This window comes from Berghia stephanieae, chromosome 2 (assembly GCF_034508935.2).
Source record: "Berghia stephanieae isolate SIO BIC M18660-M18661 chromosome 2, UCSD_Bste_1.3, whole genome shotgun sequence".
Taxonomy (NCBI): Eukaryota; Metazoa; Mollusca; class Gastropoda; order Nudibranchia; family Aeolidiidae; genus Berghia; species Berghia stephanieae.
This window is the reverse complement of record NC_088361.1, coordinates 56049428-56077413: the sequence shown is the minus strand read 5'-3', so window position 1 is coordinate 56077413 and position 27986 is coordinate 56049428. Positions and strand designations below refer to the sequence as shown.

Sequence of the window (27986 nt, the reverse complement as noted above, 5' to 3'; positions counted from 1 at the left end):
GGAAATAAATACGAAAATATTCGACAAAGGCTTTAATGAGCACTTCCTACTCTTCGGTGTGAACGAACATAAAAACAAAACGAAAGTGAAACGATTATTTGTTGGAAATTTCTTCTGCTACGTTGATCAATAGCTGCCCTGCTTTCTCTTAACATTTCTAGTTTTTCTATGAATTCCGCAATTTCAAAAGCTTTGTCAGTGTTTATTTGGAGACGGGTTGTGTAGTAAAAAAAAATAATTAAGAATTATCTTCTCCATTGTGCACAATTTGCCTAATATTAAATATTATTATTGGCATTATTTCTTTTCCAGCCAGCAGTAGCAGGCTGCACTGCACTGCAATGATTTACATTGATGTTTCTCTACACTACACTTGATAGGTACTGAATTAAATATGAATAGTCTACTGGAATAACTTAACGCAAACCTGGGCTTGTATTATAAGTCAATTACGGAGAGACTCCCTCTAATTCTTTAATACTACTCTACCCAAGGCAGTGCCTGATCAAAGCCACACCCGCTGACCCGCTGTAATTCTAATTACCAATTACTACCGCAAGACTACACTTCAACTCAACTTCACCATCTTAAACTTCAAGATCACTATTTTCATCAGTTGATTCCCAGATGACCAATTGAATGTTGACTGGGCAACTGACTTGTGGGATATCAATTCAATCATATTTAAAATAGTAGTCACCAACTAAAGAGAAAGCATGAATAAGATCTCGAAAACACTTTTACGGCAAGATGGAATGGGCGTTGAGATCGGAGCAAGGATTTTTTTATTTATTCTTTTCTTGTAAGTAACATTCATTAGCATAAAAATACTGCCTGCTGCAATCAAGTCAAGTACATATATGTGCAGAGAAAATAATAAAGTAAACTAACAAGTTCCATCATGGAATAATTATAATTATAATGAAAGTTATTTTCCCTGCAAAATAGAGCCAGACAAAAAAATTGTGTTGGCTGTTGCACACCCGCTAAGTTTTTCACGAGGTTTAATCAGCCTGTTCTGGCTTTTATAGTATCATTTGTTAGATCCCTACTACTAATACTAAAGATATGATTTTTGTGGAAGAAAAAAATCTCTCATTTTCTTCGATCATAACTTTTTCTAAACCTTACCATTCAACCTTTAATACTTGGGCCATTGAATAATTTAAAAAGCTATATTTGGTATCATCTAAAAAGAAAAAATCGTTACATCTCTACCTTTTTAACAATTTAGATAAATTTATGTTAACATGTGTCATCATCACTACCGGCATCTGCAGCATTATGACATCATCAGAAACGCCACCACAGCATTGTCATCACTATTACCTCCACCTTGCCATCAGTGCCATAATCTCAGCTACTAAAGCCAACATCATTATTACAACTACCTTTGAATTTTTAAATTAGGATACTGATAGAAGCGAAGTGGCAATTCGGACCCGAGTCTGAATTGCTTCCCGTGGCAATGCGGACTCCTGCCACAAAGCGCCTGCACAATCACTGGAAGTGTTGGAAGTGGAAGCTGGATCGAAAGTGAAGCTTGGTAGGGTGGGGGGGAAGCTGCTCGTTCTCAGTTGTCAGTTGTCAATCGGTAGGAGGGCGAGTGAGCGAGCAAGTCACATTTTAGAACTCCCGAAGATCACTATACCTTTAAAAGCGGTGATCTTTTATTCCCCTTTGTCTTACTTTTTCTTGGGTACTTTTTAATTGTAATTCTAGAACTTTTTGCTATCCAATTTCTCCCTTTTTACTGGCGCTGATATGACAAATGTGTTGCAAGATTCTTAAAAACAAAAAACAAACAAACAAACAAACTTAAAACATAGATCTAAATATACATGGTCTTTGGAAGATTACAATTGTAGTCGCTATTGACAACGTTAACAATCAATTTGCCCTCGCAGAGATAAAAGAGTGTCTTTGTGTAATGATTGGAAGATTTATTTGATTTGCCATTAGCATGTTGCAAAAGATACATGCATGACATATCTACATTATATATTTTGCCATTTGCGACCGCGAAAAAGTGCGGGGAAAGGAGAATACGAGAATAATATGACTTTGGGCATTGAGCGTTTCATTTAAAAGGCAGTATGGGTCGGGCTTCGACAAAAGGCATTATCTTAATTCTTTTTTAATTTAAAAAATCTGCTGTTATTTCTAAAAATTATAATAGAGGCGATTCTTGGCAGCAATCCATGCAATAGAGCCCCGCCACTGGGGTAGGGGCAGAGTACTAATATACGTCTAATACTGATATTATTAGATAATATACCGGACTAGGTGCCTATTAATAAATAAATAAGCACTGGTTGAATATGGAGAGAAAATGATCAACTGGTAATGGGATTGGGGGGTAACCCACAAACGACTGAGGCGCTGGACGCAGGGGAGAACATGGTGATACGAGATCAAAGAGAAAAGCCGCCAGCTCTTGGTTTGTGGAAATGGTTGTTGGGGGTGGGGGGGGGGGGGCGGGTGTGTGTGTGTGTGATTATTCTGTTTTTAATTACTTAGAGATACTCATTAGTGTGTGTGTGTTTAGGAAGACCAATACGGTTTCTATAACTGCAAACGGAATAGTAACTGAGAGTTTCACTAATGATACTATTATGATAAGTTCATCATTCGGGCTCATTGCATTGCAGTATTCCGAATCGAAGAGCAATCGGAGACTATTCAGACTCGACCCTGGTTAGGCACGGAATTCTAATTAGTTTAGACTCAAGTCCGAATTGTCACGGGAAGCAATTCAGACTCGGGGTCCGAATTGCCATGGGAGGCAATTCAGACTCTGGGTCCGAATTGCCACGGGAAGCAATTCAGACTCGGGTCTGAATTGCCACGGGAAGCAATTCAGACTCGGGTCCGAATTGCCTTTTCCTACTGATAGCTCAGTTGGGAGAGCACTCATTTCACACACAAAGGGGCGGAGATCAATCCTGGATGAGGTCAAAATTTTTTTCCAGTCCCCATGTCCACCCAACAATGATTTAGTAGCAAGGTTTTCTAGGTCTGTTAGATCTAGTGGAAAGTACTTTGCCATCGACTTGTGTCCTTTCCAAAGGGTAGCAAGCAATTGATGTCTTACTTTTCTCGCAATCGATTTTGGGATAAACTCTGTCTCCATGGACCTAATGACTCAGAAGAACTACTTTAATAACTACTTACTATTACTACTTAATAATTACTGTAAATTGAACACCTCTTTAACAAATTTCTAAACTGTCATACCAACCTAGTAATTCAAAATGTAGAAGCTCATGCTGTTTCCACAAAGAATTAAAAAATAACAGAGCCTGTAAAATTATAATCATACTCTCTACATTGTTCAAAATATAAAAGAATATTAGACTATAGATTCAATGAAACATATTTCTATGCAAAATGTGAAATCCATCTTACTTGTAGTAAAAATAATAATAATAAAGGTTCTAGGATTGACAGTAAAGAGCTTATATTTTCAATTAAATTGGATATACACTTGAAGTCAGTTATTGGAGTGCTGCTTTATCAGAACAGCTGCTTAATTGGAAATATATATCAGTGATATCATGTTTGTCTACTGGTTAATCGGAATGCATGCTGGTTAAATGGAATGATTTCAGGAGAACAGTGAAAGATTTTTTTTTCTTTCCAAGAATCGAAAAATAAAGTTATCCCTATTTAAATAAACAATCATGGAATCGTGCTCATGTCTGAAAGGGACAAATAGGTCTGTTTGTAACTTTGCCCCTTTGGCCATCTTAGAGAATAACAAGTAATTAATGAGAACTCGCATAATGATGCAATAGTTTATTTGCTTGCAGTGCCTCATTGATTAAAATTGTATAATGCATTGTAATTTATGATAAAACCAAATTTATGTATCTGCAATTCATTTTGCCTCTATTTGGGGAAAGGAGTGTTGACAGATCATCTAAAATCACCACCACATAGCTGCATTACTATTACTTATATCATCATCAATGCTTTCATCTGCTAGTTATATCATATCAAGATATTTTGTCATGCACTGTCAAAGCATTCCTCTCTCAACCCTCGTGAAATAATATTGATTGTAATTACGTATGACTATCGATGGATTGTGATTTCTGTGGATCCATGAAACGGCTGCGTGATCTGCCAATCTATAGACAGCGGAACAATCGATGGATTGTTACGCATTCTGTGGATCCACAAAAAGTGCTGCGCCATCCAGTGATCTACATTGATAGTACGCACCTAATATATTTATATATATATATATAGACTTGATAAGTTGTTCTGATTATGAAAATCACTCATGGAATCGGTTAATTGGAATGATTTCTGCTGTTCCAAGTAAGAGGCTGTACTAATTTATGTAATTTATACTTCCACATTCAGAGCATACCTGCCTAATTTTATGGATCATCCTTAATTTTTATAGAAATTTAATGATTATTACAGAATGGAATAAATATTACGGATTTTGATTTCACAGCAATTTAGTCGTAATGTTAGGGAACTTTTTTTTTCTTAAGTTATTGTAATTTTAAGATGAATAAAAATTCTCTTAAAATGTACTTAAATTCATAAATCTACCTGCTGGTCAGTTTCACGTCAATGATAACTAAGTCGACTGCTAACTCGTAATGGTGGTCGTCAAAAATAAATTTTATTAGAAGGTTATATGTAGCATTTTTTTTTTGGGGGGGGGGGGGGGGGGGGGTACCTAGATAAGTATTACTGAAATTTTACCTTTTATTACTGATGAATTTTGTGTTGGTTACTGATTTTGAAATTTTCAAGAAGACAGGTAGGGTTCAGAGAGATTCTAGTATTGCAGTGATACAAGTACTGTTTTTTAGATTATGCTATGCTGAACTCAGAAAATCTGAAAAATAATTTTTGATTGTTATGTGGTTTAAGTGTGTAAACATGTTGTATCATAATTTGTGGTTAAGGCATTTTAAACTAATATATATTTATTGCCTGCGTACATTACATCTATTACTCTACTCTAATCTCTGCTCCTTGACCTCTGCAAGTGAAGAAGCTCTCATGTAAATATTGAGCAAAGAAAAACATCAAAATGAAATTGGATATATAATGCTCTCAGTCAAGTATGATTTGGGTCATGTTATTTAAAGATTTTCTGCTTTGTCTCACCATGCAGAATAACTGATGATGCAACTCCATTTAGAAGACAGATACAGCCTGAGGAAGTATGGTTGTACAAATTTCCTCACTCAGAAGATTTTATCAGAGCAAAAACAGTGATTGTAAGTTTTTTGCAATTGTGCTTGATGTATTTTGTTGGAAGGTGCAAATAAATATGATAATTTGTCCCCATGTAGGAGGCAGAGTTTTTATCAAAATTATATCAGATCATGTCTGTCATATAGTTATTGCTTTAGAACCTATTACCCCTGTAAAACTTTTGGCACCTTAAACAAACTTTGGAATGCAAAGAAAATGTCAACAAAAACAAAGATGCGCATATTCAAGAGTAATGTGTTATCAGTTCTTTTATATGGAGCAGACTCTTGGAAATCAACAAAAACCGTTTGTTGAAAATTAGATATTTTCTAAAACAAATGTCTACGAAAAATCTTCCACATTTTTTGGTCCAACAAAATATCAACTTAAGATCCTCTACAAAAAGTTGACATGACCCCCATTTCTGAAACAGTCAAATCAAGAAGATGGAGATGGATTGGCCATGTTTGTCGGATGAAGGAGGGAGCAGTCCTGAAAACAGCGCTCAGATGAACACCGCAAGGTAATCGCAATAGGGCAAGACCACTGGAAACTTGGAGAAGATCGGTGGAAAGAGAAATTACATCCTTCGGTGGGATCTGGGGTGAGGTCCGGAAGCTGGCAAAAGATATAAGTCACTGTTGCTCCTTACTGTCGGCTTTATGTGTTTATGAAACACCAAAGAGGAGTAAGTAAGTTAGTGTATTCATTTCACTTAAATTAATCAATTTGGAGCTTAGAGTTTAAGAGTTCAAACCTTAACTGAAAGTTGATTAAGAAGGGAAAAGGTACTTCTGTTACCTAAATTTAACTGTTGTAAAAATTGTGATTGAATTCATTTAGGTTTCAAATGATAGATCTAGTGAAATATTTTACATTTTTACTTTAAAAAAAAATAATGGTGATACCATGGTGGAATGTTTTGATAAAGCACATATTTTGCGGTAAAAGATTAGATAGGTGTTAATTATCATTATTTCTTTGTATTTTTGGGGGGCTTATTTTGGAGTAGGGCTAGAAGGGGCGGGAGAGATAATAATTAATAATGGATGTGTCATATCTATGTTTTTCCTCACGCGACAAGACTATCACATTTCCGAATTGTTTGCTCTTTCATAGACATTTAAGACCTTTCATGCCCACTTCATGAAAACACCATTTTATTCATTAATACTTCAAACTCTACTCAAGCATAAGTTTCTAATTTTTAAAATAAAGATTTTAAAAATTCATGTGATGTAGATTTCTTGATAGGGATAGCCATATTGACAATAACACTAATAAAATGATGCAGTTCAACTAGAATATATTTATTTAGCGAAGACATTTGGCATCATTTTTCAAACTTTACTCATTGTTTTTTCAAACATGGAATTGTTTTGTTTTTTCATTTCCAGCTTTGTAATGTGAGCATCTCCCTTTTCATTATTTGGATTATTTACAAGATAAATAGGAATAGAAATGAGGCAGTTGCTTCAATATTAGGTAAATATCGTAACTTGTGGTTTTTCATTTTACCCCATGAAATATGTTGCTAACATTACATGCATGATCGACATTGACACATAATACAGGATTCACAAGCAAGAAATGTTCTCTATCGACCATCAATCCCCCCCCCCTACCCTTTACGTTTTATCTATGTCAGCTGTTATCTCTATGACATTGCATAGTGTCATTGTATCACTGTTGAGTACCTGATAGTTTAAGTTTCAGTGGATAGTTGTGCTTTCTCCGAATATTTTCATTAATTAGCATCATCATCATCATGATCACCATCATCATCATCATCGTGCCCCGTGCCCCATTAGGTTTATCTGACCACTGCATGCTCTTGCTACTCCCCACCTACCGCCCTGTTTTTAAACGTGTAAAACCAGTAAAGAAAAGTGTACAGATCTGGAACGGAAGTGTGTGTGAAGATTTGCGTGGTTGTTTTGAATGCACTGACTGGAATGTTTTTATCGAATCATGTGATAGTGTGGATGAGCTGAATGACTGTGTGAGTGGGTATTTAAAATTCTGTGAACAGCTGGTGTCTTGTAAAAAAGAAATAAAATATTATCCTAACAACAAGCCTTGGATAACAAAAGATCTAAAACTTTTATTGAACCAAAAGAAAACTCTCTATACTAGTGGAAATAAAAAATATCTGAAAACAAAACAAAAAGAGATAAAGAGAGTAATATCTAGTTGTAGAGACAAGTACAAAAATAAAATTGAAAAATGCTTTTCTTCTGGGGATATACGGGACACGTGGCGGGGGCTTAAAACTGCTGTTAACTATAATCCAAAGCCCACGATTATATCAGAAGATATCGAAATTGAAACTTTAAATAAATTTTATTCACGTTTCGACACAGCAAACAAATTTGGTATTGAAAATGAAAAACACAAATTAGACAGGGCTTTGGAAGATGAAATGACTATTGAGGTCAGTGAAGAGGAAACGAGATTCGTATTTTCGAAACTAAACGAGAGGAAGGCTGCTGGGCCGGATGGATTGAAAGGAAAACTATTAAAAGAATGTGCCCATCAGCTTTCCCCCATTTATACACATATTTTTAACTGGTCCCTCCAATGCGTTTCGATCCCTGAAATTTGGAAAACTTCAAAAATTATTCCTGTTCCAAAAAAAGAAAAACTTGAAACTATGAACGATCTCAGACCTGTTGCACTGACTTCAATAGTCATGAAATCTTTAGAAAAACTTGTTCTTGTTAAAATTAGGAATCAGTTTATGCCATTGAGTGATAGTCATCAATTTGCTTACAAACCAGGACGTGGCGTAGAGGATGCCATTTTGCTGTTTACAAACAACATCTACAGGCATCTAGATCACGCTAGGAGCTATTGCAGATTGCTTTTTGCAGATTTTTCTTCAGCGTTCAATACAATGCAACCTCAGTTGGTTGTTCAAAAATTGACTAGTCTGAATTTAAACAAGTATATAATTGCTTGGGTGCTCGAATTTCTTACGGAGAGAGCACAATATGTTCAATTAGGACAAAACAAATCTTCCTGTATAACTACAAATACTGGTGCTCCTCAAGGTTGTGTATTGTCCCCTGTATTATTCACAATATACACGAATGACTGTAGAAGTCAAAACCTGAGTGTACCTTTAATAAAGTTTGCAGATGACACCGCTCTTCAAGGCCTCATAACAAATGGCAACGAAGTGGCTTATAGGCAAGAAATTGATAGATTTGTGTCTTGGTGTGATGCCCACCACCTAGAGCTTAACATAAGCAAGATAAAGGAGCTAGTGATTGACTTTAGGAGAGTGAAGGAACTGATAGAACTGTTAAAATTAAAGGACCAATTCGTCCAGCGAGTTCCTCACTACAAATACCTTGGTGTAACGATTGATGACAGGCTCAAGTGGGATGAACACTTGAAAATAATAAGGCGTAAGATGTGCAGTCGTACATATTTTTTTATCAAAACTCTCTCAGTTTAGAATAGATAAAACCCTCTGCACATTATTTTATAGAGCAGTAATCGAAAGTGTTTTGTCATTTTGTATAACAGCTTGGGGAGGCAATTGCTTAGCAGTGGAAAGGAACAAAATAAATTCAAATATTAAAAAATCCATTAAACGCTATATAAATGATGTTGACGATGTAGATCTTTTATACGAGAAATTTTGTATAAATAAAATAACTAAAATATTAAATGACCAGTATCATCCACTAAGACCATCAATTATTATGTCAGAAAGAAGTGGTCGCCCTTTCTCTATTTCAACGAAAACAGAGAGACACCGAAAATCTTTTCTGCCGTCCAGTATTAGGCTTTATAACAACAAGCAATAATCATTTTATATAATTATTTCTCATTTTTACTTTTTTTAAATATGAATATTAATTTATTAATTTATTTGTTTTGAAATCTTTTCAATTTTCAATTTATAGTGACAGTTTTAACTATTTTACAGTGTTGAAATTATTCATATTATAAAGCGCAGCTCTGGTTATAGAGCTGCTCCTTTTTTTAAATATATATACATCCTATTTCCATTGTATTTTTATCTTATTGTGTAAATTATAACACGTCTGTACAAAAAATTCCTTTTTGGGATGCAATAAAGTATTATTATTATTATTATTATTATTATTATTATTATTATTATTATTATTATTATTATTATTATTATTATTATTATTATTATTATTATTATTATTATTATTATTATTATCATTATTATTATTATTATTATTATTATCATCATCATCGTCATCATCATCATCATCATCATCATCATCATCATCATCATCATCATCATCATTATTATTATTATTATTATTATTATTATTATTATTATTATTATTATTATTATTATTATTATCATTATTATTATTATTATTATCATTATTATTATTATATTTATTATTATTATTATTATTATTATTATTATTATTATTATTATTATTATTATTATTATTATTATTATTATTATTATTATTATTATTATTATTACTATTATTATTACAAGAATTGTTAGACTAGTCCTTGGAGAATCACTAGAACCTGAGTAAAAAAAAATGTTCTTAGATCTCCTCATTGGCTACCTGTCAAAACCAGTACAGTTTGCTAAATTGTCATTCTTTACCCTAATGTTCTCGATGCCCAATCATTTTCTTACTACATTCTCAAGAACTGATTGTCTATACACCCCAAATCAGCATCTTAGGTCTCAAATTGACTGCAAATTCCCAAAACCCAGCTCAACCGTTCCAGTGATCTGGCTTTCTATGAAATAGGACCATCCCTATGAAATTCACTACGAGTGACAGATTAGGGAGCAGGCACTGGTGTCAGATGAAGATCTGAAAAAGTGTGTATGAAACAGTATCAGACAAAGCAGAGAGTAAAGTACCAGAATTAAACCATCCCAAAATTTCATGCTATCTCTAGTGGGGATCGAAACTAAGACCTCCTGATTACTTGTCAGACATGCTGCCATTACACCAATGAGGTTACCCGATAGTTGGGACAATTTAATGTCTATATTATATTTCTCAAGTGTATGCTTTTTCATTGTGAACCCCCACTGTCTCACAAAATACAAATTTGGAACACCTCTGTGGTGTAATGGTAATTTTTTTTTTTTTTAAATTTATTTAGGTGGATCCATGTCTTTACTTTTGTCAATGGTTGTACCAAATTTTATCAAGTTAGTGGTTGGAAGGTAAGATTTCTTTAACCCAATCTTTTCTATGCCTTTACTGTTACTACTACTACTACTACTACTACTACTACTACTACTACTACTACTACTACTACTACTACTACTACAACTATCACTACAGTGCAAGCTGCTTAATCGGAACAGCACTGTTATTCAGAAATCTTTCCAATTAAGCACAGTGTTCCAATTAACCAATTCCTCTTGGGGCCTCCATTGGTACAACATATCAAGACTACATATATTTTGCAGTGGCTATATATTTATATAAAGTAATATAGAGCATCCTTTTATTTGTTTATTTATAATGTCATTTTTCATTCATTGCTATGTTTAAATAACTTGTGTGTAGTGTAGTCTTGATCGTAGATGAAAGAGAATGTTTTACCCTATCTTATAACTTCACATTCATCTAGAATCGTCTCTGCAACCATGTCTTGAAAAGAGGCCAAATGAATCAAGTACACATGATCAACAACACATTAAACTATTTAAATCATCAAAGCAGCATGCATGCAAAATCCCTCGCCAAAAGCAAATCAACCTGGACTCTTATTAATGATTTGTTGCTCATCAAGACTGGAAAATGGCTAAATCATGACATAATACCATTTTTAAGGGAATGAATGGGTGTAGACTCAATGGCATTCTCAATTAACCAACTTTTTAATTAATTTGAAGACAGAAGATAATTCCAGATTTGTTCCAATTAAGTGGCTATGAATTTTCTCCTAAGATAAACCACTAATCAGTGTACTTGGTTAATCAATATGGACAAGGCATATTTTTTTAGGTGCAACTTGACCAAATATTTTTTAAGATATTACGAGCTCTTCATTTATGAATTATGATGTATTTAAGTGAAAGATTAAATTGGAATAGTGCTACATTCTTAAGGGGTGAATAAAGTGAAAATCTCTTGTTGGAGAAAAGAATAGAACTTTGGCTTTGTAAATAGTTTTGCCATAACAAGCCAAAGATATATGATGAAGCCCGGTATACCAACATTCTAATCTGCCCTGACTACATACTCAAATTATAATCCAGTTGTTCTTCATTTAAATTTTACAGGCCCCGACCAGACTTCTTTGCGCGGTGCTATCATGGCACTGACATGCCATCTGATCCTGAAGAATTGGCTATGGCAGTTTGCCCTGGACCAGAAGATATGATCATACAGGGATACAAAAGCTTTCCAAGCGGCCATTCATCAAGTATGTGAATTTACTGATGGTGACAAATGTCTCTAAGAAGCAGGATCTTACAATTATATTTTTTTAAAATATGAAGTCAACACAAAAATAGTTTTTCTGACTCATTTAAAAAACTTGGTGGTATTACAAATAGATATATCTTTAATCAAATGAAGTTTGTGCGCATCTTTTAATTGATGGTAAGCTAGGATGGCAGCATCGTGGCCCTGATAGTTCATTTGGAAGAGCAAGCAATTGCTATTGTCTGTTTCATGATATAGACATCTGGATAAATCCCTAGAGCCTGAAGGCTCTAAATCTAAAGGGTTAATTTTAGGATTGCAGTTTATTCATGGAAATATAGTGAGTTTTCTTTCTCTTTATTTTGAAGAATGCATCATACTGTACTTGTCCCTGAGGAAGAACTGCTATTATATATTTTTTTACCTACATTATTTTCTCAACATATGAATAGTCATGACCTGATGATTTCTAATCCTATGGTTTATAATTAAATGACATATTTTGTGAAGGGTATCGTTTTTATTATATACGGACTGATGCTTGATTTGAGGTATTTTATTTTGGGGGCATTTTCTGTAATCTGTTTAAGTGGAATGTTAATTTTGGTGTTAACTTACTGTTGATGTCGTTTTTTGGTTGTCATTTCTTGATGGAGTTGAGGCGGGGTAATGACATTCATCTGGGGTAGCCAAGCTCTTGGTGTGAATTTTAGGGTGTCTGGTATTATTCTCAAAAAGTGATTAAGAAATGTATCTAAGTTCTGAGCGTGTTGTGAGCGGGACCAGGCTGAAGAGCAGTATTCAGTATGATTAGAGTATCTCCTCAGAATGTTCCCGCCAGTTTCTTTATGATTCCATTTTGTTTTTTTTGTTTTTTTGCAGTTTGCTGTATTCTCAATGTATTGCTTGTATGTCAGTGTTCGGTCCAGGATCACGCTTAGGTGTTTGGGATTTTGGGTCAATATATATAATGATTTTTAGTATGATTACAGCTGAATTTTAATGAAGTAGGACCAAGCACTAATTGAACACTTAGGGAATGTCTGTCTGTTTGTTCATCCTAACTATAGCAAGTAATTTCAAGTGTTTTATTGTCACTAGCATCGGCAGTTGTATAGATTGCTATATTTGATATGAAAGATAGAAAGTAACTTTGGCTCTTTAAAGTATGTTCTACATTTAGGGAGCTGAACCTCAGCCATTTAAAATGAGGTGCTGTTCCAAAATATGAGATATTGTCAAATAAAAAATATTATATTTATTTAAAAACAAAGGTATATGGTAAGTCTTATGTTTTAAAGATTCTCAATTTACCAATCTGAAATAACCATTGCAGCAGATATTGTTCTCATTTATATGACATAATAAAATTGCTTTTTCATGAATTTTGATTTTTCCCCAGTGGCTTTCGGTGGTATGGCTTACCTATCATTCTACATTGCCTGGAGTCTAAAAGTGTTTCAACGCTCCCAACTACCATTTCCATCTTTAAGACTGTTTGTCTTTTTGACTCCACTGATTTTAGCCACTCTGGTTGCTGCATCTCGAACTTGTGATTACCACCATCATTGGCAAGGTTTGGTGATATACAATTTTCTCTTTTGAATTATTGACAATATATCATAACCCATTTGTGAAGGATTTAAGATATGTTTAATCTACTTTACCATTAGAAAGTTTTGGGCTCCTAAAATGTAATCGTCAATGATTGTGCAAAATTCTGGTCTCATTGTTTTGTTCTTGGATAGGACACTTAACACACTCAACTAGAATCAGCTGTGAATGAGTATCTAGTTATAGGTAGTGACGGATATTGTTAGAATGTGGGTACAAAAGGGATGCCTAACAGGCAACTGGTGCTGTGTGAAATGGAAATATGATTCCATATGGCCTGCTTGGGGAATCAAATATTGTAAAATGCATAGAGCATGGGAAATTTGTCGAAATGCACATTATAAATGTTCATATTTTAGTTTATATTATTTATGCAGCTACTTCTGAAACATAATACATCCATGTATGTAACTTTACAACCCAGAATTCTTCATTATCTGGATAGGTTGCTTGGGGACAGATTTTTTCTTCTTCAAACTTTAGGGACTGATTCCATTATCTCTGTAATCTGAATAAAATGCTGGGAATGGAGGTTTTTGGATTGAAGAGATGTTACTGTACTTCTTATTGTTTTCACATAGGAAGTGATTAGTGAGACCTGTGGAGGGCCTCCCGAATGCTGTCATAAGGGAGACCCCCTAGTACTAGCGCATGCAAGCTCAGGCAAGCTTTGTTTCCATTCGCCAGTGACTATGCCTTGGATTTAAGTTCTGAACAACCGTTACCCATATTCTCACTGTTTTAAACAAAGTTGCTAATTTTCGTATATTTACAGAATTCAGTATGTTATAAACGCTCATTATATTTTCCATTCACCTGCTGAATAGACAAAAGTAAGTTCATAATGTCTTTTTACTGGAGTTCAGTACTCAGAAATGGGTCTGTCTATGTGTCCGCATAAAAGTTCAGTAAATTTTAGCAACCCATAATTGGCGACCCTGTTTAAAGCTGTAAAAAATATATCTGTATGAGTTCTCATGTCTCACCTAATATTAGTAGTGTTCAAGAGTGACTACCCCACCCCCAAACTCCTTTTCCTATATTCCAGTCTCCCAACTTGAAAACTGGTGTACTTTACTTTTATTTAAGGTGCCATGGGAGACCTAACATAACTCTATTTATCGCGTAATTTGAGCAACACCTAATGCCCGCCTCAAAGAATTAAAGAGACAGGCAGGCAAGTTTGTCTTTGAATGGGCAAACTGCAAAGGGAAAAATAAATGAAATTTTGACTGTTGATAAACTGCCTTTTACAAATTGGGAGGTCTCCCAAATATCAGGAGGGAGAAGGAAGTAGGGAGACCCTCCTAGGGTCCCCCTAACACGGCACCCAAAATCATGCTGAAACTGAAAATTTAGCAAAAAGCCCCGTTTTCGGTGATCTAGCCTGAACGACATTACCACTTGACGAGTACAAGATATAAATCTGTCACTGAGTAATTAATTACCGCTGCAGGGTATTGAGTAAGGGGAGATCACTGAGTAGGAAAAAGCATGTATTTTAAAATTATTCTGTGACTAAATTATCAAATTATGAGTAAGATTCAGTTTACTTAACCCATTGCCGCCCAAATCGCCAGTAATCGCCCGCTAAAAAAACATCTGCATAAGTCCGGATCGCCTGATATCGCCCGCCAGGTACCCAGTGTCATTGAACCCGTATATTAAAAATGTGTGTAGAACCACTTCTTTTTAATTGAAAAACGAAAGTAGAGAAAGAGTAAAAGCGAAACTAGCCGTTTCCCGATTGTTTTTATCTCAATTCGTTTGTCTGCTGTGATTTTCTGAAGTTTGTCGACCAATTCGGTTGTGGTAACGTCCTTTTTTTTTTTTTTTTTTTTTTTTTTTTTTTTTTTTTGCTGAAATGGCGTTTGAATTCCTCAATTCTCGGGCGTTATCAACGTTTTTTAATGGATAGTGATGATGATAGTACTCATTCAGACACTGAATCAGACATTGAGGTTGAGTTGGATGCGCATTTTGATGACATTGACAATGGGTTTCATGTGTTTTAATATTATTACATATTTTTCAACTTTAACATTTTTTTTTCAAATCAAAATATGAATCAACAGTCCAAAACAATACATCAAATTAAAGGCCATTCATTCTTCTTTCCAAAACAGCTTTTATTTTATTTCTAGCATGCCTCACATTCTTGCAATTAATTTTTTAATGAAGTGTACTATGACATTTGGAAGAGTTATCTCCCCTCGCATGGTCTGTGAGAGACATTTTTTCAGATTATGCCCGGGCAGCAATGGGTTAAATACCCATCTTTCTTCTTTTACACTGCTTTTAAATGAAGACATTTCATTCAGAAATAAATTATTAGGGTATGAACTAAAATGGCACCTAAAATTTTGTTTTTTACTAAAAGTACATAGATTAAAATATTAATAGTATTAAAATGTCACTGTACATATTTCATATGTTTACTTTATGTGATAGTTAACATGTTCTATTTTATCATAGTGAAAACAGAATTGCCAGTCAAGCGATGGTTATTGAGTTATGGTCATTTGAAGTGAAATCGGCTAAAATCCTTGAAAGTGAAAGAATGTTATGTTGCTGACAAAGTTAATAATTTGTCCATATATTGTTATGTGTAGTTTGTATTAGTAATCCATATTAATCTTGTTAAACCATAAATATAAAAAAGCCAATATTTATCATGGCTTCTCTATCGTTTAAAGGACACCAACATTTGCTTGTTAATCTTTAGATAGGACAGTTCTGTATATATATAATATATATATATATATATATATATATAATATAATATATATATATATATATATATATATATATATATATATATATATATATATATATATATGTATATATATATATATATCTCAAGTAATATCAGATCAAACAATCCCAGCTACCAAATCCTGCTCGTTGGACAAAAGAATCAGAAAAAACAACTTTACTTCATCGGCAATAAATAATGGTACTTATATATATTTGTAAGCTTAGTGCTCTGTCTTTATCCAAGTTAATAACAGTTGAATTCCACATAGATATTTCCACTCGTTGTCCTGTTGGCATATTTTTATACTATAATATGCATTTCCGGTGATGTAGAGATTATTTCTGACCAAAACCCTCAAACCCCACACCGCTGATAGACTAGTGTCTGATCCAGAGGGTAACTAGTGATTTCTCCTGTAATACTACAGAAACAAGGATAAACTCCGTCTCATGGACCTAGTGACTCTTAATGACTACTATTTTTCTATGTAAATCTTAAAGAAACATTACAAGCATGTAACTTGGCTTTGGTGACTTAACTGTCCAAGAAATTAATTGGACTATAATCTACATTCTTCTGTTTTTCATTTAAGCCAAAACATATTTGGTTTATAGTTATTTAAATACTTCACTTAACAAAAGTTAACTTTTTATGGTCTTCTTACAATTTGTATGTCTAAACTTGTCTATGGTTTAACAAACAAGGGCGAAAATAATTGTTATGTGTTTGGTTTCATAATAATAATAACATTTGATTTTATCTCGTTTTGTTCACACCTAAAACAAATCTTTAACATAACATAATCTAAAAGTGTGCTTGATTAAAAACACCAATAAAATTGGCATATCATTGAAAAAAAAATGGTCAGTCAAAAGTGCTCGTACAGGTAGCACAATGGGGTCAGTCAGGGTCAGATGGTTGTCGAGGGTAGAGGTTTAATTTAATGTCTTTTGGATTTTCAGCTGAATGTTCGTTCATTCAGTGCCATGCTAATAATATTTAGGGAGACTCCGCTTGGGTCTCCCTAATGTCTACCTTTCATATATCAATGGTGCCATTCTCTAACCGTGTAACTGGTTATGATAAAATTGTACAGGAGAGACAAAAAAAAAACACAAAAAAACAACCTTCTTTGCACCTATTCTTGAAGCAAAGAAATATCCGTCGTGTACTTTTAATATGTGCTTTTATGACTACGCCTAGACGTCCTTTATGGGTAGGCCTCGCTGAACATTATTTTCTTTTTAAAATTTCATTTTTTTTACAGTTAGAGAATGATACCTTTGATATATTTGGGCCACTTTTTCCATACACACACCTATCTATATCTGTTTCAACTGTGAATCACATTCTATTCTTTGTATTTTTCAACCAGATGTAACTGTGGGATCAATCCTGGGAATTTTTTTATCATACCTTAGTTACAGACAAGGTTTCCCAAGCTTTTTGGAAAGTGACGATAAAGCCAGTAAAATTGTACCTATGTCTCCACCCATCAGAGAATTAGCACCTTTGACAGGCATTCGTACATTTTGATGACAGTAACAAATTCATTATGATTTCTAAAGATATGTTGTTATGTTACTCAAACTAATGGACCACATAGAATGATTGAAGAGTAGATCTCATCGCATTATGAATTCAGCTGGTAATATCGGAAACAATTTTTCATTGCCAATTTCTGTAAATATCCTGTTTGAATCTATCATTGAAGTTTTGTTGTGAGCTTCCAGGTGAAAAGCAGATTTTTTTGTTGTTTTTTTTTGTTTTTGGTTCCTTTCTTTTTCACAGAATGAATTCATATAGAAATCAACATTGTCTTTGAAGAGTTACACATCTTTCAGATAGTTGTGTTTTAGTTCCCCTAAATTATGGTTTCTAGATTTTGAAACACTCTTCTGATACGGACACATTATGCAATGAAATGACAAGAAAGTCTTTTTTAGATCACACAATATAACAAAAACTAAGATTGCGTCAGTATTAACAAAATTTAGTTGCTCTCAATCTCCTTATCAGTGCCCTCAGATCAGTAAATTCATTGGCGAGAAAAGGTGAATTGATCATAACATTGACAATTGATGAAATAAAAAGCACCCTTGACTTAACACATTAACCAATTTTATTATCATCTCACAACTAAAGCTTATGCTGGTCTTAGTCTCTGTCTCAAACCCTTGCTCAGAGACTAAAATTCCTATATCAAAAAATATTCTACAAATGCAAGTTACATCTTTTTTTACATTTTTGTGCATTTGCATATATTTATACATTGTCACCACAGTTTCTTAACTTTTTGTTTATACATTTTTATGCATGCCACGTCTGTAAACGAATTTCCATTTTTTTGGATGAATAAAGTATATATTATTAATATTATTATTATTATTATTATTATTATTATTATTATTATTATTATTATTATTATTATTATTATTATTATTATTATTATTATTATTATTATTATTATTATTATAACAATAATTGTTACATTCATTTATATAATTTTTTTCCCATCCTTTTTTTGACACAAGCTTTTGTCAGCGATGTGTTTGACTGAAGTGAGGAAAGCGGAAAAAAAACTATATTTGTCTATCCATAAGTTATGGCAGTGACATTGGGGGTTATACATAGGCAGTACTGCTTATTGCCAAACCGGTAAATAATTAACAGATTTCTGATTGGTTTCAATTTTCAAGAAAGTATGATATGTAAGTCTATTGATTAAGCATGTGTACATGTATTGATGTGCGCGCATGTGTGTGTGTTTGTTTGTTGGGATGTGTGTATGTGTAGAGGGCTTGGTATTGGTATTGATAGTGTGTGATTTACTAGACATACAAATATGATATGATATACCTTTGTAAAGCACTTTGAAACCGTTTAGTGGATATTGCACTGTGTAAAAGCTCAAGTTTTTATTTTAAACTCAAAATTCTTATTCTTGACTATAAAATCAATTTTCAACATCAATATCACTCGCATTTAATACCAGGTCGAGACAGTTGGCCACATATTTTGACAGCCATGTGATACACTGTGTTTCTGCTGATGCAATTCTATGTTTTGCATTCCTTGCTTTTCTAACCTCCTCAGCTAGTGAGCATAAAAATGTTCACTCCGGTGTATTTGTAAAGAGAATTTTTGACCCATTGCCCAAAGCTGGTATTAAATTGGGATGGACCAGAAAACAATGGAAGTCAAGTTCTAGTGGGATTAATATTAGGAGAATGTATACAGTAGTTTTACCTTCAATATGATCAACTTACCCAAATCTTATTGATTTGACTTAAAATTCAATTTTCGACTTTTAGTTCACCCTGGTACATATAAATATAATACAAATTTGTAGCCTTGAGTCACATTTAATTGTAAATACTTGTAGTTATAGCATATTGCTTGGGCTTTATTTTTTTATGTTAGCACAATATCCACTGAACATGATCAAAGCGCTTTACACACAGATGTAGAAGTAAATAATCCAAAGAAGAACATTTTGAGGGTCATTTTCTTTTGGGATTTACTATTGGTTAAATTATATGACTGATTTGGGTTTATTTAATTATCTTTTTCTTTCTTACAGTCTGTTCTTATTGTATTATTGACTGATTCAGGGGGAAGGGGGGGGGGGGGGATGTGTGTGTGTGTGTGGGGGGGGGGGGGGGGGGGGGGGGGGGGGGGGGGGGGGATGTGTGTGTGTGTGTGTGTGGGGGGGGGGGGGTCATTACATTCATTGGGGATTTGTAACTTGGCATTTATATATTCACCTTTAAACCCATTTCTCCACTACTGTTAGCCATATTGTTAATAAGATCTTCAAACGAGACCAAATCAAAAAATGGAAAATTCTGAATAAATTTTTAATTTTTATCCAAGGTTTGGGATCCCGTCATCTTATTGGCGTATAGCCATTATTGTCATTAATTTTTTCCTTGACCCCTCATTATTGTCTTATATTGCAATTAATCATTTTCCTCTACATTTAATATTACAGTCTTCTTCTATTTATGTTGCCTAATCTAAATATGTCAATTTTTGGCACATACCCAAATGAAACGTGATTTTTGTCTCAGAATATAAATATCAAAAACAATTTTTCTTATCATTACATCTTTTTTCCTTTATCAAACAACTGTCTTAATTTTCTTGGTACTTAAATGATGCGTTTGATACAATCACTATTAAACTTCTCAAAAAACAAATGTGTGTATATGTGTAAAACATTTAAATATTTTTTCTTTATCACATTCAATGGGATGTCTTTAAGTTCACTCTAAAATGTCTAGTCAAAAGCTTTTGGGTTTACAATATATAACCCAGAGGAATTACTGTAGAACACGAATTTTATTGAACAAACTAAGAGGGAATAAAAAGTTTGTTAAATCAGTAGTTCTTTATATCACCCCACTTGTCTCTACTCATATATTTTCTGTCATTCCTCAACTCTTCCTTCTCTTCACTTCTTCCATGCTTCTTCTCTCCATTCACCTTTTCTCTCTCTCTCTCTCCCCTCTCTTCTCCCTCTCTCTCTCTCTCTCTCTCTCTCTCTCTCTCTCTCTCTCTCTCTCTCTCTCTCTCCTTCTTCTCTCTCTTCTCTCTCTCTCCTCTCTCTCTCTCCTCTCTCTCTCTCTCTCTCTCTCTTCTCTCTCTCTCTCCTCTCTCTCTCTCTCTCTCTCTCTCCTCTCTCTCTCTCTCTCTCTCATTCTCTTTATATATATATATATATATATATATATATATATATATATATATATATATATATATATATATATATATATATATATATATATAAATTCCATTACAAAGGCGATTGCCCCTCTCAGCTCATCAAAATAATGTTTCGATCATAATACAATACTACTATTTTTTTTGTAAATGTCTATCTATGCACTTCATATGCTACTTTCCTGTGACGAAAGATTATAAAACAACGACGAAGTACAATTTCAGGCCCAGTATATTAACAGAGATTAATATTGTAGACGTTTTGGGTCTCCCCTTTATGAATAAACAAGATTATCAATAAGATACAAAACACAAGGTAGTGATGTTATTGATTTATTAATAATTACAACTATGATATAATTACAAAGACTACTTATACAGCCACAAAATCAACTGCAATGTAATCTACGTGTTTTGTTTTTTTTCAGTGTGAATATAAACTATATTAATATTACCCTTTTGGAGGATTCTAAAACATTTGGTATCTCAGAGATAGATAGCTGCTGGGTCTATTTTTTGTTAAAACTATTCCCTTTGTCCTACTTTTTTCAAGAATTGTCAAGCAATGATGTCTAACTATTCCCTACCTTTCTTTTCTTTATTGCTGAAATGACTGTGTTGCAAGCACAGTTCAACTTCTAAAACTAAACTAAATAGTATTATAGTTTCTACTTTCATCATAATAATAATGATTGTATATTTATATAGCATTAGCATCAATCCGGCATTTTGGGCGCGGTCCTTTGAACTCCCATGGTGATCAGGAGGTCACGCCATGTATTCTATCCCCTTATATCAGTTTTCCGAGTTGCTTTCTGTCTTTGTCTTGGAATGGGATATCTTAGTTTTGTCCCTGCCCTTGCTGGAGTCCTTGACTGGGAGGGAAACAGTCAAGTGTATTGTTATAGTTTTAGGAGATGATATTTTTGCATCTCTCTGTTATGTATTGTGAGTTATGTATTCTGTAAACATTTGAGTGTGTTTCTCTTAGTGGGATCATCTGGATGGGGTTCCTGGCCTGACATAGTGGGTAGGGAGGTACTTACTGTCTTCTATCCCCCTGTATCTGTTTTCCGACATGCTTTCTGTCTTTGTCTTAGAATGTAATTACTTGGTTTTGTCCTGGCCCTGGCCGGATACCCTGGCTGGGAGGGAAACAGTCAAAGGTATAGTTATTGTTTTGGGAGATGATTTTTTTTTTCCTTGTAAATCATCTCTCTGTTATGTATTATTATATTTGTTATTTTCAAAGTATAATGTAAGCATTTCAACATATTCCTCTTTGTTGGATTTTGTGCTTGTGTCCGGATATGACTTATAGGTGATCTCAAACTAAGTACATTGATGGTACCCCTTTTCCCCTTTGTTTTACTTTTTCTTGGGTACTTTATTCTAATTCTAGAATTTGACTATCCCATTTTCTTCTTTTTTTACTGGCGCTGATATAACCTAGATGTGTTGCAAGTGCCGTTAATTCCTTAAAAACAAAAACAAATGAGTGGGATCCCGTGCTGGTGTCTGGATGAGACTTTAAATAAGTGATCTCAATCTAAGTACATTGATGGTATGCTCTTGGTATCTACTTCTGTTCCCTATTTGAACCAATTCCCCTTTGTCTTACTCTTTATTGGGAACTTTGATTGTAAATCTAGAATATTTTGACTATTCCATTTTCTTCTTTGTACTGGCGCTGATATGACCTAAATGCGTTGCAAGTGCCGTAACACCCTTAAAAACAGAACAATCCAGCATTGCCACAGCTCTAGGCGCACATTGAAATCAGAGGAAATCACATAAAAATTATACAAATTAGATAAGGGCTAAAAATACATTAATAGTTCTCTTCATAAAACTATTTGGTCAAAGAATAATTCATAAGGTGTATTTTAAGGTACTTTTCAAATGTCATCTCAGACAAAAATACCTTACTTTTTAAATCTAATGGAAGTGAATTCGAGCTATTCAGGAAGGCAAGAGAGAATCGGTTAGATAATTTTTTAAGAAACGTTTTTAACTACACAAAGAAGGAACTGATTACAGCATCACCACCACTATAAGCACTCCTATAACAACAGTACCATTACCACCACACCCCTTTAACCATTGCAACATCATTGACCATTATATAAGAACACTGATTATATTATGGATAACAGATATGCCATTTTAATTTTATTTAATGCTGTATTAAAAGTGCATGTAGCTACAATAGTCATTTTCTACAGTGTTGACCAAATATGTTTATATAATATCAATTTTTTAGAGAGAGAATGAGAGAGAGAGAGAGAGTTTAATGGGGCATTGTAGATAGTATTTTTATTAATGGTGTTGTCTTACATATATGAGACTTTATATGTCAGATGCCAGAATTTATGTGACTTGTATCTGAAATTCTGAGGAGACAAACCCTGCATTTCAATGTAATATTTGTTATTTAATATGATGTTAACATTCTTCATTTCATAACAACCATTTGCAAAAGGTGTTGGCGAGGGACAGCTTATAAATAATTTTAAAAACCAAAACTTTTCCTTAAAAATGACTTCTTTTTTTTTTTTTCGAATTATTTTCGTGTGCTTAATGTTCATAATATGTGTTAAAAGTATGCTGAATCATTTGATGATCTATTTTAACAAAGTGGAATTGTGCCATACGACTTGAGTGGTCTTCGACTTGCCCAATAGCTGCTGTTACGTGTGTTTAAAAGGGGGGGGGGGGGGGGTTCAAGACAGCCGCTTTATCCAGTGGCAGCAGACAAATAGAAGTAGAAGGATCCACAGATAGAAGATCTCCGGGCTCACGTTATATGGTTATGATGAGCCAAGATGGAGAAAAGAAGAGAAATAAAGATAGGTAGAAAGAGAGACATCTAGATGGGACAACTTCCAAGAGAGTACACTCATCTAGGAATACGTGAGTAGGTGACAAAACGAACATGCCATTGAATTAAACATTAGTAAAAACACAAGTGTGTTAAAACAATTAAAAAATTATTACGGACGATACATACTATACCTCGACACACTTACAAACACTTAAACACATAGATACATTTTCAAACTACATGGAACAACCGGTCATCTCCATTTTCACACACATCCTTTCTTCACATGACACGAACAGGGACAACTAAAATCTGCTCCACCCAGATCAGTGAGCTTGAGCACCTGACCATAGTTGAGGACAACTCTAATTTAATTAATTTACGTTAGGGGATGAGATAAAATAATAATTTTCTCTCTTCGACCATAACAGCTGCATTGTTGCTGCTGTCTTCTAGACTGGCCTGTTGTGTGTTAATTTCCTTTGCACTGATATGCTAAATTTGATGATAAAATGATGGTTGGCATGTCCGGGTGGGAAGGGAAGAGAAGTGATGTAATGAAGTTTCGCTACACCATTTCATAAAAGTTCTACAACAGCTTTAGTAAGTATCCAGTAAAAATAGAATAATGATCTGTTGCATCAAGATGAATCCTGCGTACAGAGTATCTTGCTACAGGCCTGACCTGATCCCCAGTTTTGAGCTCCACCATCGTACCCACTGATGACTGATCAGAATAATCTTGGTCAAAGGCATGTAACGTTGCTAATCGTATCTTGTTAACCATCAGATCAATGTGCAGAGACACTGTCAGAAAAAGTGGGATTAAAATTTTAAATAGATCAGAACCAAATATTATATAATTAAAGTAAGAACAGAAAAGTAATACAATCCAGGGACAGATGACATTGTGCTGAAATTACCAAGGTTTACACATTGAACATGTGATGAGTTGTTCAATATCTTGAGAGGAATGTAATTTCTTGCATAACCATGAAAGCAAGAATTTTTATTGAAGGCAGAGTCTTTATTGCTTACTTTGTAAAACTTCACTAGAGCTGGTTCCTGGGTCATGTCTGTCTTTTCTTTTTTTGTTGTTGTTTATCTTGGCCCTTAAGATAAATTTCCACTTTGGATAAATATAGAGGATTTTAAAAATAATTAAGTGTGAATTTAGCTCCCATGGGATTTCTTACTATTCACAGATTCATTGACGGGGGAAGGCATTAGGTGGGTGCTGCTTGTCTATCTAGCACCAGCCCGGAGTTCACCTTCGCAGATGCTGAAATGAACTACAATGCTACAAGTTTCGTTTAACTCCAAAAGCAAGCAAAATAGTGACCAACCCGTTAAAAAAATTCGTTAAACTCACTGACATAATCATAATATTTCTAATTTTAAATTTCTGCATCAGTATTTTGATTTACACTTTTAATGACAACATAGTTGTAATTTGAAAATTATGCATTCTAAGAAATTTTCAAATTGATAGGCATTTGTATTTATATTCAAATTATTTTCTATGGACGAAACTAGTAAAAGAAGATAAAAGCTTAAAATTACATTCAATAGTAGGCAACTACACTTGTAACAATACTAGAAAATTCAACATAAAATTTACAAAAGCTATTTCCAAAATGATGAGTTGTGCAAAGCGGATCTTATACTCATGCCAATTCTTTTTCTCTTTGATTATACTACTTCGAGTAACATTCAGATTCAGAGAACACACTATGTAATTCATTTGGATTTTCCTAGACATCAAATTTCTGTGCTGTGCAATTTCACAACAATTATTTTCTGGACAAGGTTAACTCACTCAATCCTAGCCCTCTGCTTCCGTGCTGTTCATTCTACCATGGGATTTTGGTAATTCTCAAATATTGAGAGAAAAAGATATACCCGGTTACACAATCTAAACGAAAATTGGCATGTAAATATCGATTTATTCATCTAACATCAGCGTGTAAAAATTAGAAAACGGTAGTTTTAATAAGTTTTAGAGGAAAAAAAATGTAAATAATCAAAGTGTTAAAGAAACCTCAGTCAAATATCGAGATAGTCGGAGGTGTTAATCAACTTAAGCATATTTAAAAAAATGAATTTTGCTCATAATTTAGAGATACTATTATTGTATATCGATATAGACACCAATAAAATTACACCATAAAACTTACCATCAGCAGTACATGTCACATCTAGTTGAAAGACGTAATAACCATTCCATGGTGCTGTGAAGACACCGGTCTGAAGATTATAGTCATTGCCTATCATTGATATTTTTTCTGTGAATACAAGTGTCTCACCACCCTTAATGGTGGCAGGTTTGGACTTATCAGATCCAAGGCCTACACTGAAAGCTGTCATGGACGAATCTGGAAGGGATTCAAATAAAATAATTTATCATCACAATTACTTCCCAACAATCACACATTTCTGTAAAGAGAAAACCGTGGGCCCGAACTCCGAGCTTCATAATTTGAGTGTTCAGAGTGCCAATTACATGTGTTATACAGTAGGTATAGTGATTTTGGTAGCATAAAAGGAATCAATAAAACTGGGTTTTTGCGTCACATCATACCAAGCGTTTTAAATATCGAGTCCTGTGTTGTTTGAGATTACTAATTCAGTCTCCCTAGGGATTCGCAGAAAAAATCAAATTATTTTAAACACTCTTGATTATGAGATCTATCTTTTCATCTTTGAACTCATTGCTTATTTTTAAACTTCAAAAATTTCTCATCGTACCTTTTTTTTTTTTTCAATTTGACCAACATTTTAATAATATAATTGGAGGTGCAAACGATCGCTCAACATAAAGGTTTCGTTTATTTCACCCTACCCTCCCTGTTGCTAATAATGTGATCTAATGTCAGTTTGTGAGAAAGTTACTCTGTAAATGATTTTGGGTGTTAAAACAGTTTTTAACTCTCTATTTCACGCTACGAAACCGGCATTATGGCTCTAAATGATAGGGGGGCTTTTGTCGTCATTTGGACCTGTGTGTCCCTGGTTCGAGTCTTGCTGTGGAAGCACAAAGTGGAGTCCTTGGAGAAAGATCTTTACTCACGTTCTCTCGTCGTAAGTAAATCGGTATAAAATAAATACCTAGCCACAGTGTTGTCACTATCGCCTTACATGTGTCGTGTCTCGCCCTTCACAATTTCGTGTTGCTGTCGGACTGGGAAGCCTTGTCAAGAACTTTTTGTGGATATTGAGAGAGAGAAAGAGAGAGAGAGGGTGGAACAGGGAGAGAAAAAGTGAGGTGAGAATCGTTGAGGTCTTAAACAATGCAATTTTTCGCAAGGTGAATAATAATGATAAAATAACAAACTTCACCATGAGCTTCTTCACTCGTATTGAGTTGGATTAGATTGAATTCAGATTACGAGTCCTTGCCATGACTGAAAAGTTTCAAAATGACAAAATTAGGGAGCAGACACTGGTAAAATATTAAGATTTAGTACCAGACAACACAAGAAAGAAAAAAAAAACATCCCGAAAAATCAGCCTGCCTCGAAAATTCAAGAAAAAAATTTGCCTGCCTCGAGGTAGGCTGGGGTTTTTTTTTTTTTAATGTTATTTTTCTTCTTGTATTTTTCTTTCTTGCTTTTCTGTGTCACGGACGTACACTTATTTGCAGGTCTGTTAACCCATTTCCTTATGGCTGATTGTTGGAATGGAAATCTCAAAAAAATGACGCATAATATTGTCCATAAACACAATGTTAAACTAGGCCCATAAGGATGTTCGGATGTCAGACCTGCACATATGTGTACACTTCGTCTGGCACTGTTTCATACACATTTTTTTCAGATCTTTATATTTAAAAAGTTGTTCGTTATATGCAGTGATTAATTACCTCTTCCAGTTAGTCCATTCACTTTTTTCAGTTGTTTCACCAGTTTCTTCTCTTGAATATCAATGTCCTCTCTGCACTCGGTAATTGAATGATTTTGCTGTACGAAAATGGTGTCTTGATTTTTCAACTGGGTTTCTATCATACGTATGTTGGTTTTCTGTAGCCTGGTGATTTCTTTTAACTTTGTAACTTGATCTTGTAGATTTTTCAAGTTGTTTTGGGTGTCTTGGAAATTAATATTTGATATAAATATAAGTCAATCATATATTTTAAAATATCGTATACATTCAAGAAAAGTCATAAAACTAAGCTATTGAAAAATACAGTCATGCACTAAATATATAGAAGACTTATGAGTCCTCGTAACACACTTATACGTGAGCATATAATACATACATGCGCATTTATATAGAGCAATATCCATTATAGTGCTCAAAGCGCTTTACAAGGGGTCTCTAGCCAACAGCAACACTTAACATGTAGGACAAGACATGACGCCTGTCAGGGATGTTGCAATATTTTCCAACCGAGACAATGCTGTTAATGGTCGGGTACTCATTTTACAAATGA

At 34.0% G+C, this 27986-nt stretch overlaps 2 protein-coding genes and 1 long non-coding RNA gene across 3 annotated transcripts in view; 2 read left to right on the top strand and 1 right to left on the bottom strand.

The window, feature by feature from the left end:
- Positions 1 to 27986, top strand: part of LOC144965197 (uncharacterized) — a 567438-nt gene that overhangs the window by 484162 nt on the left and 55290 nt on the right. The gene's annotated exons all lie outside the window — the stretch shown is intronic.
- Positions 82 to 19616, top strand: LOC144965189 (phospholipid phosphatase 5-like). The gene is made up of 7 exons (XM_078900262.1): positions 82 to 802; positions 5144 to 5249; positions 6624 to 6711; positions 10357 to 10420; positions 11489 to 11631; positions 13036 to 13209; positions 17381 to 19616. Exons 1-7 carry the CDS (start codon positions 717 to 719, stop codon positions 17539 to 17541), a joined length of 822 nt encoding a protein of 273 aa, XP_078756388.1. The 5' UTR covers positions 82 to 716; the 3' UTR covers positions 17542 to 19616.
- The window catches only part of LOC144965188 (uncharacterized), a 12005-nt gene continuing 6899 nt past the window's right edge, over positions 22881 to 27986 (bottom strand). Inside the window, exons 5-7 of the mRNA XM_078900261.1 lie at positions 27417 to 27641; positions 25732 to 25929; positions 22881 to 24361 (exon numbers count right to left, since the gene is read on the bottom strand). Coding sequence (XP_078756387.1) covers positions 24144 to 24361; positions 25732 to 25929; positions 27417 to 27641 — 641 coding nt within the window. The 3' untranslated portion in view covers positions 22881 to 24143. The remainder of the gene's footprint in view (positions 24362 to 25731; positions 25930 to 27416; positions 27642 to 27986) is intronic.

Coding starts and splice junctions, on each gene's coding strand:
- LOC144965189 (XM_078900262.1), top strand. CDS start 717: ATGAATAAGATCTCGAAAACACTTTTACGGCAAGATGGAATGGGCGTT. Junction 5,250..6,623: donor TCAGAGCAAAAACAGTGATT/GTAAGTTTTTTG, acceptor TTTCATTTCCAG/CTTTGTAATGTGAGCATCTC. Junction 10,421..11,488: donor ATCAAGTTAGTGGTTGGAAG/GTAAGATTTCTT, acceptor TAAATTTTACAG/GCCCCGACCAGACTTCTTTG.